Source organism: Berghia stephanieae, chromosome 1 (genome assembly GCF_034508935.2).
Source record: "Berghia stephanieae isolate SIO BIC M18660-M18661 chromosome 1, UCSD_Bste_1.3, whole genome shotgun sequence".
Lineage (NCBI taxonomy): Eukaryota > Metazoa > Mollusca > Gastropoda > Nudibranchia > Aeolidiidae > Berghia > Berghia stephanieae.
This window is the reverse complement of record NC_088360.1, coordinates 21,924,363-21,934,362: the sequence shown is the minus strand read 5'-3', so window position 1 is coordinate 21,934,362 and position 10,000 is coordinate 21,924,363. Positions and strand designations below refer to the sequence as shown.

The following is a 10,000-nucleotide window of genomic DNA, read 5'->3' as shown; positions in this document are numbered from 1 at the left end:
GTCAGGCTGTAAGTTAACGATAGCTAGGCTAAGACACACTTGGACTTATAATATTTTGACGTCATTATTTAGGTAAGTGGACAGCCAAGTGAGTTGCCCGTCAGTGGTGCTCAAGGAAACAAGTGATCTCATTGGTTGAACTGTTGAATAAAACTCACGATTTGTTTTCTTTTGTGGCCAAAGATTTGTCTTTTGACGTCATGTTTTTATCAGTGTCAGGCTTTACGTAAACGATGGCTACGACTGGACATACCTAATGCAACTGATATTCTGGTTTCAGAGTGATGGCATCATATTTTCTTGTAAAAATCAATAATAGCCGTCAATAACAACCATCAATCCTCGCCCCTTTATATCGCGTAATCATTAGAATCTGCCTATACTCTCCCTCTTTTCTGCCGTCCAGTATTAGGCTTTATAACAACAAGCAATAATCATTTTATATAATTATTTCGCATTTTTACTTTCAAAAATGTAAATATCAATCTATTAATTTATTTGTTTTGCAATCTTTTCTATTTTCAATTTATAGTGACAGTTTTAACTATTTTACAGTGTTGAAATTATTCATATTATAAAGCGCAGCTCTGGTTATGGAGCTGCTCTTTTTTTATATATACATCCTATTTCCATTGTATTTTTTTATCTTATTGTATAAATTATAACACGTATGTACAAAAAATATCCTTTTTGGGATGCAATAAAGTATCATTATTTATTATTATTATTATTATTATTATTATATTATTATTATTATTATTATTATTATTATTATTATTATTATTATTATTATTATTATTTTTATTATTATTATTATTATTATTATTATTATTATTATTATTATTATTATATTATTATTATTATTATTATTATTATTATTATTATTATTATTATTATTATTATTATTATTATTATCATTATTATTATTATTGCCCTTGGTCTTGGTGGGGGAGCTTGAGGCATATCGGGGACAAAGGACTATTTCCGGTTAACCTTCACGAGACCATCCTCTAGCGGACCCCCTGAACGGCCCGCCCTGATATGTGACCAATGATGATCCAACCCGGTGGCCAGATGGCCTCGGCCATCCCGGGCTCCACACTCCACACTATTATGTTCAAAGATTGGGTCGATCGTCGTAACACAGTAGTGCAAGCACCATTATAATTATAAACTGCTGCCCATACCTCTTGATAGTGAATAGTCATAACACCTTATATGATTCAATGTGTAAACCTATTCGTTGTCAGTCCTCTGGACACGTCAATGGTCTTTTTGAACCGGCAGAAAGGATAGTCTTGTCTTTTCCATTCAACAAGAGCTTAGATCAAACTGAAACTTTTTAAAGAATTCCTAACAAATGGAAACCAAGCAAATATTTATATAGGTCCATATCACTCCAGTTCACATTATTGCATATGAAATTCCGAGGTCAATACAAAATAAAATGCTGCTGGGCTAAACATTTTATTTCGATTTCATGAGAGTGAAGTCTGTCTGTATTCAATGACTACATTTATTATTGCTACCAAATTGCAGGCCCTCGGTAAATGACGAAATAATAATGGGAAGCAGTAGTCGCGACGTCAGAACTTCCTTTTTCCGGTTCAAAACTCCTTAGAAGTGCGTAACCCGTCCTCCGGACATGAACAATGCATGGCCAATGAATAGGTGACATCTTGGACCATAAAGAAGCATAAATATTTTAATAGCAGGATTTATAGGCAGGTTCTTGTGACGACAGGACGTAGAAGAGCGAGAATGGGTGGTTTCTATTGAGGACCAGTATTTGTTTATCCATCGCCCTGAAACCAGAAGATCAGCTTCACAGTGTATGTATTTAGTTCTCCTGGACGACTTCCAAGAAGATTGGAACCAGTCACAATGTCACAATTATAACTTTAAAAATTGCCATGTGGCAAGAGACCAGAGTACCGGAGAGGTTTAGCAGCGACAATTTCGGGCACCGAAGACCCGTATCCAAGCTCGGCTCAGAATATATGCTATTTCTTTCTTCTTCTTTTTTTTAGTTCTGTTTAATTTCTTTTTTTTTTATTCTCTGGGGGTGGGAGTGGATGGGGGTGGGAGTGGATGGGGATGGGAGTGGGTGGGGATGGGAGTGGGTGGGGGTGGGAGTGGATGGGGGTGGGAGTGGATGGGGGTGGGAGTGGGTGGGGATGGGAGTGGATGGGGGTGGATGGGGTGGGAGTGGGTGGGGATGGGAGTGGATGGGGTGGGAGTGGGTGGGGATGGGAGTGGATGGGGTGGGAGTGGATGGGGTGGGAGTGGGTGGGGGTGGGAGTGGATGGGGGTGGGAGTGGATGGGGGTGGGGAGTGGAGTGGATGGGTGGGAGTGGGTGGGGATGGGAGTGGATGGGGGTGGGAGTGGATGGGGGTGGATGGGGGTGGGAGTGGATGGGGTGGGAGTGGGTGGGATGGGGGAGTGGATGGGATGGGGTGGATGGGGGTGGGAGTGGTGATGGGGGGTGGGAGTGGGTGGGGTGGGAGTGGATGGGGTGGGAGTGGGTGGGGTGGAGTGGATGGGGTGGATGGGTGGGAGTGGGGGGGGTGGATGGGGTGATGGGAGTGGGTGGGGGAGTGGTGGGGGATGGGAGTGGATGGGGGTGGGAGTGGGATGGGGGTGGGAGTGGATGGGGATGGGAGTGGTGGGGGTGGGAGTGGATGGGGATGGGAGGGGTGGTGGGTGGGAGTGGATGGGGTGGAGTGGAGGGGTGGGATGGGGGTGGGAGGGGTGGGATGGGTGGAGTGGGGGTGGGAGTGGTGGAGTGGGAGGTGGAGGGTGGGAGTGGAGTGGTGGGGTGGGAGGGGGTGGGATGGGAGTGGATGGGGTGGGAGTGGGTGGGGATGGGAGTGGTGGGGGTGGGAGTGGATGGGATGGAGTGGGATGGGGTGGGTGGGTGGAGTGGGAGTGGATGGGGTGGGAGTGGTGGGGATGGGAGTGGATGGGTGGTGGATGGGAGTGGTGGGTGGAGTGGGTGGGGATGGGAGTGGAGTGGGGTGGGAGTGGATGGGGTGGGAGTGGTGGGGTGATGGAGTGGGATGGAGTGTGGGTGGGAGGGGTGGGATGGGAGTGGTGGGATGGTGGATGGGGGTGGGAGAGTGGGTGGGGGTGGGAGTGGGATGGAGGGATGGGGTGGATGGGGTGGGAGTGGATGGGGATGGGAGTGGTGGGGGATGGAGTGGAGGTGGGGATGGGAGTGGATGGGGTGTGGGAGTGGGTGGGGGTGGGAGTGGATGGGGATGGGAGTGGGTGGGGGTGGGAGTGGATGTGGGAGTGGAGTGGTGGGGTGGGTGGTGGATGGGGTGGATGGGGTGGGAGTGGATGGGATGGGGTGGATGGGGTGGGGTGGGTGGGATGGATGGGATGGGGTGTGGGAGTGGATGGGTGGGAGTGGAGGGGTGGGGGTGGAGTGGATGGGTGGGAGTGGGGGGGATGGGAGTGGATGGGGGTGGGAGTGGGTGGGGATGGGAGTGGATGGGGGAGGGTGGATGGGGTGGATGGGGGGTGGTGAGTGGAGTGGAGGTGGGATGGTGGGATGGGAGTGGTGGGGTGGGAGTGGTGGGGATGGGAGTGGATGGGGTGGGAGTGGATGGGGGTGGGATGGGTGGAGGGGTGGGAGTGGGGTGGGATGGGGGGTGGGAGTGGATGTGGGGATGGGGAGTGGATGGGGGTGGATGGGGTGGGAGTGGGGTGGGGGTGGGAGTGGAGTGGGGGTGGGAGTGGAGGGGGTGGGGTGGATGGGGGGATGGGAGTGGATGGGGGTGGGATGGGGTGGGTGGGAGGTGGGATGGGGTGGGGGTGGGAGTGGATGGGGATGGGAGTGGATGGGGGTGGGAGTGGATGGGATGGATGGGGGGTGGGAGTGGATGGGGTGGGAGGGATGGGGTGGGAGTGGATGGGTGGGAGTGATGGGGTGGAGTGGATGGGTGGGAGTGGATGGGGTGGGAGTGGGTGTGGGGATGGGTGGGAGTGGAGGGGTGGGAGTGGATGGGGTGGGAGTGGGTGGATGGGGGTGGGGGGGGGTGGGAGTGGATGGGAGTGGGTGGGGGTGGGAGTGGATGGGAGTGGATGGGGGTGGGGGTGGGAGTGGATGGGGGTGGGAGTGGATGGGAGTGGATGGGGGTGGGAGTGGGTGGAGGTGGTGGGGGGGGGGAGTGGGTAGGGGTGGGTGGGTGGGTGTGAAGGTTTGTGCTCCGACAAGTTGTGATATTCTATCTCTAATTAAATGTTTTAATGGTGATTACCTGAGTCGCAGCTTTTCCACCAATCAGAATCGTTCTAGGACCCTCCATCGTGTCTGGAGTGTGGATAAGAACAGGAATTTCAGGTAAAATGTGACCCAACGTCTCAAAACGGTATTAAGCCGGGATGACCCAGATGCTAAAAAGTCAAATTAAGGTATAACTGGACAGAACTATGAATTATTGGTATTCAGCAACCTGAAATATGATATTCATTCTTCTCAACACAAGTCTGATATTTCTGACTGCAAATGTAATTTTCAGCATCTTAGACATCCCGACTTAATAACGTTTTGAGGCGAGGGGTCACAAATGAATGCAATGATCTCTCTCTCTCTCTCTCTCTCTCTCTCTCTCTCTCTCTCTCTCTCTCTCTCTCTCTCTGTGTGTGTGTGTGTGTGTTTGTGTGTGTGTCCTTTTATACATATAATGTACCGTGAAGTTGTTGCTAGAATGTTGACAAAGATATAATTTTCGAAATGATTGTTTATAAGAATAACGTTAATCCAGAATATGATTGCAAGACGATGACGACGATGACGACGATGACAACGATAATGGCGGTGATGGTGATGATGATCGTGGTGATGATGATGGTTGTGGTGGTGGTGATGGTGGTGGTGGAGGTGGTGGTGGGTATGGTGGTGGTGGTGGTGGTGGTGGAGGTGGTGGGGTGGTGGTGGTGATGATGATGATGGTGGTGGTGGTGGTGATGATGGTGGTGGTGGTGGTGATGGTGGGGATGGTGGGGTGGTGGTGGTGGTGGTGGTGGTGGTAGTGATGATGATGGTGGTGGTGGAGGTGATAATTATGATGATGATGATGATGATGATGATGATGATGATGATGATGATGATGATGATGATGATGACAAGTAGAAGAAGAAGAAGAAGAAGAAGAAGAAGAAGAAGAAGAAGAGAAGAAGAAGAAGAAGAAGAAGAAGAAGAAGAAGAAAAAAGAAGAAGAGAGAAGAGAAGAAGAAGAAGAAAAGAAGAAGAAGAAGAAGAAGAAGAAGAAAAAGAAGGAAGAAGAAGAAGAAGAAGAAGAAGAAGAAGAAGAAGAAGAAGAAGAAGAAGAAGAAGAAGAAGAAGGGTGTTATTAGTTCTAATAATACTGTGTATAGGACTAGGTCTAAGTAATCAATCCGTTCTATGCAACGTGCACTAATCTATATGACAGATCTGATGAGCCAAATTGCTATGGTCTAACTCTTGCCATGGAAATATTCTCAAACCAACGTGTATTTATTTACAGATCTGATGACCCAAATTGCTATGGTCTAACTCTTGCCATGGAAATATTCTCAAACCAACGTATATTTATTTACAGATCTGATGACCCAAATTGCTATGGTCTAACTCTTGCCATGGAAATATTCTCAAACCAACGTATATTTATTTACAGATCTGATGAGCCAAATTGTTTTGGTGTAATGGTTGTCATGGAACAGCTCTCAGACCAACACACAAAATAGTCTCCATGGCAACAATGCTAAAGCAAACCCTTCATTGAGTCCGGCCAATCAGACCTGATGAGGAGTCCTGATAGCTCAGTTGGTAGAGCACTCGCTTCACACGCAGGAACCCAAATAAACATTAACATTTAAGATTTTAATGGCCTTGTGAAATGTGTATGGCAGTCCGTTAGGATTAAAACTATTTTTTTTTCATCTCCAAAGGATGTGATTGTTGTACATAGACTCACTATTTCAGATTTTCTGTTCTTACACGAATGGCTTGAGCAGTGTAAGACAATTGGTCAAGAAATGTATCATTTACGGTATTCGTTGTCCTTTCAGAAACATAGGGCCCGTGGAGCCGGAGTTTATCCCGATTTCTATATCGTGAAACGGACAATAACATTTGTTTGATATCCTTTCAATGACTGGAGATTGAATTTTGGACAATCTTTAAAATATTGCTAGTGGATTGAAGAACAACATCTCATGGTCACTATGAAAGAACTTATTTGTTACTGGAAGGTTTAACTTCAGAAAGTTTGATCCGTCTACATTTGAAGAGCAGAGGAGGGGCCAGCGTGGCTCAGAGGTAGGGTCTTTGCTTTGTATCCGAAAGGTACCGAGTTCGATCACCCGCCGCTGCGCTCTGTGACCTTGAGCAAGTCACCTCGCCCTGCTCAATTTGTGCGCTGCAATGCGGCTGACGCCTGTGTTATCCCAGTCCTCCCTTGGAATAGACCATAGAGGCAAATTCCCCCTATGGGATGAATAAAGGAAATTTTAATTTAATTTTATATTTATAAGATTTAGAACGATTGATTTTCCGTCCGTTACCAACATTATAATGTCAAAGAAGTCCAAGCTGATCAAGATTCATTTTCATTCTATTGGAATCTGGTAAGGGAGGACGTGATACATACCCTGGACAATATCGAGTCCATATAATAAATACAATGCATTTAAGGCCACGAAATGTGCGGCTATGTGGTCTAGTGGTATGACACTCGCTTTCGGATCGGAAGGTCCTGGGTTCGAGCCTCGCTCGGCGCATAGTTGAGTCCTTGGAGAAGGCTCTTTACTCACATTCTCTCACCGTACTCAGGTGTTGAATGAGTACCTGGCCGTTAACGGCGTTGTCTCTGTCCCAAAATTTTGTAATATCGCATGACAGGCGTCATGTCTCGTCCTACATGTTATGTGTTGCTGTTGGCCAGGGACCACTTGTAAAGCGCTTTGAGCACGTTAAGTGGATATTGCGCTATATAAAAGCTCAAATATATGCATTTCTACTCTGATTTGTCGGTTCGTTACCAGTGGAATTTCCCTGTGCACAATAGGGTTCAACAGTCGTGACGTCACTTCCCTCGTAATGACGCAGAGCAACTCGTTCTAAACTATCTCCATCACCCACCTTATGAAATACTTCTCCGACGAGCATAAAAGTGTATCCAGAGGAGAAAAATATTATAAATCTGATTATATTTTGACTTGTATACATTCTGATCACATGACATGTGAAAAAAGCCAGCATGAAGAATAAAAAGTACCGATTTTCTTTGTTTAGAACAAAGCTGCGTGTTGCGGGGTGGACGTGACATCAAACTATTCAATCCTATTGATATTTTCCGTTTCACGCTATTGAAACCGGGAAAAACTCCAACTTCATGGACCTAATGGCTCTGAATAGTTACTGTTTTTTCTAAGACCTGAGAATGTTGTTCCGGTTGATTCTATGACTGTCTATGATATGTCATGTTATAACATATCATTTCCAATCTAGACGAAGTGGGGGGGGGGGGGGATTTGAACTTTCATTGTTTTGCAATTACAGACATTATACATACGTGTTCAACGACGGTTCTAAGCGTGCAGGTATATATGGAGTAAGGAGTAATATCTAAAGCAAAATAGAACTTCAAAATTGGACGGTTATCGGATTGGCGGGAAGTTACTTCTTTTCGTTTATTGCTATAGAACTTTAAAATTCATAACTATATCCGGGTGTTGTAAAAGAAACAATAAATAATAATGTGAACTTGAATGTAAGATTCAATTTAATAAACGAAAGCAGGTGGCATGGACCTTCGGGTTTCACCTTTATCAACCAATCAGTGTGAATGAAACACAACAAACGAATGAGATAATATGTGATAATGGCGTGTTAAGGCTAACAAAACATTGATGGGACAGGAAATAGTCAAAACTCAAAACATTGATGGGACAGGAAATAGGCAGTCAAAATATTGATGTGACAGGAAATAGTATGCTCCTTTGTAAGGAAGCACGAAATAAAATAGAACAGTAGATATTTATAAAAGGTGTGCAATTAATTCCACGACTTGGCACCCTCGTTCAGGGTCACCAATTATCATATTTCAATAATTTAGACCATTTGGGATACTTATAAATCAACAACAAACTGCAATGCACCATCTGATTAAATACTCCATTCTTTAAAGGTTTTGGCGATTCGTCGTAATTTAATACCTATTGGACGAATCGGTGATGAGTGAAAGCAATGACAATGACCGAACACCTCCTAGTATCTCAGTTGTTGGCGTTTATTATTTGTGAGTTGAGTGGCGTGTGTGAGTTCATGGACTTATAACAATCACTAAGCCCTTAGTAATGTTATGAACATGCACCGTGTCCTTCTATAGGGAATGAGATTAGCGGAACAGTAGCGTCCCTTGATTGGACGTCACCCATAGTCTGTGAAAAGTTATTAGAGAGAGAACGTCATGTTGGTTGTGCGCATGCGTCTCTCGTCCTCGCTTTCGCGATGTAATGTATTTATTTATTCATTCATTTATTTATTTCGTTATTTATTTATTTACTTATTTAGGTGTAAAATGAGTACCTGACCGTTTACAGCGCTGTCTCTGTCGGTATAGCAAATTTTGTTATCGCCTAACAGGTGTCATGTCTCGTTCTTTGTGTTACATGTTGCTGTTGGTCAGGGACCCTTTGTAAAGCGCTTTGAGCTCGTTTAATGGATATTGCGCTATATAAAAGCTACCATGTGTAGTCATTTAACATTTGTGGGGCTGGCTAATAGCCCAATTCCTTATGGGCTCTGTGTTGTAATGGAACTTTCGAAAAAATGACGCTAAATATTGTCCATTACAACAATGTTACACTAGGCCCTGAAGTGGGGTTGGATGTCAGACCTGCATATATATATACACGTTGCAGGCAACCAATTTTCCTGATAAAAATATAATTCATAAGACTCCATGTTGTATAATCCATCACGTGACCATGGTGCCGTGTCGAAATGAATTATCAAGATGAAGAATAATAGAGTGAAGCGGCGGTTTGGGTCGAATTTTGAGAATTTGGTGGAAAAAGATATTTTATTATCTTAGAAATAATAATATTGAAGTCGAAATTCTCAAATTATACTATAAAGGCACGAAAAACACAATCGAATAGGTACAGGTAGTCAGAAAAGTGTGAAAAACGTAAAGCTGTTTTGCTCGTTTCTCAATATGTCATTTTTCTAGGGATATGGGAAACTGTGTCAAACATTTCTCAGAATCCATTTAATGAAATTGTCTGAAATTTCCACAGTTATCACAGAGATGATATAATATGTCACCATAGAGATTTTCTTTTGATAAGGTAGATACGTGTATTTTGAATTATAATCCAAATTATTATGATTTTTTAACATCTATTTTGTCATAACATTTTGATTCGAAACTGTAATGTTCTAGTAAAAATCACATAAGCAAAAGCTGTAAAATCTCTCTATGGCGACACACTATGGTACAATGTTGACAAGAGGGAAGAATATGGAGGTCATTCCTTCATTCAGTTTTTGTGGAACATTTGCCACAAGATTGTTGTATTTAAATTTTATTTATGCCAGACCCCAAATTAGATCGCAAAACGGGTATCAACACAGATTATGTATATTTTTCACCAAAAATGTTGTTTTTAACCTATAAGGACGATGCTGAATAATTAAAATTAAACGCCCAATATAGGTGATTAATTATTTTTTTAGAAAAGACCCAAACCGCCCCTTTATGGTTCAAATGTGGCATATTTTCTCCAAACGGTATTGTCTCCTTGTGAATCTGATACCAAAAATAGATATCAACTAGTTTACTACAGTTAGTTCTCTAGAAAGACTCGTATTTTAAAAATTTGACCAGAAAACTCGTCCTTCAAATAATGATCGATTTAAATGACCCTCATCTTGGCAAAAATTATCGTGGGTCCCAGGTTTGAAAGTTTTTGCCAAGATGACTTGACTTGACTTACTGCCGA

General features: G+C 44.1%; 1 protein-coding gene across 2 annotated transcripts in view; it reads right to left on the bottom strand.

The window, feature by feature from the left end:
- Window positions 1-7,970, bottom strand: part of LOC144970341 (uncharacterized) — a 30,921-nt gene extending 22,951 nt beyond the window's left edge. The window contains exons 1-2 of one of the 2 annotated variants that reach the window (XM_078909878.1): window positions 7,567-7,970; window positions 4,267-4,319 (exon numbers count right to left, since the gene is read on the bottom strand). In XM_078909878.1, coding sequence (XP_078766004.1) covers window positions 4,267-4,314 — 48 coding nt within the window. In that variant the 5' untranslated portion in view covers window positions 4,315-4,319; window positions 7,567-7,970. Of the gene's footprint in view, window positions 1-4,266; window positions 4,384-7,566 lie in introns of those variants that run through there. The other variant, XM_078909887.1, reaches the window with a different exon arrangement.
- Window positions 7,971-10,000: the final 2,030 nt, after the last annotated feature.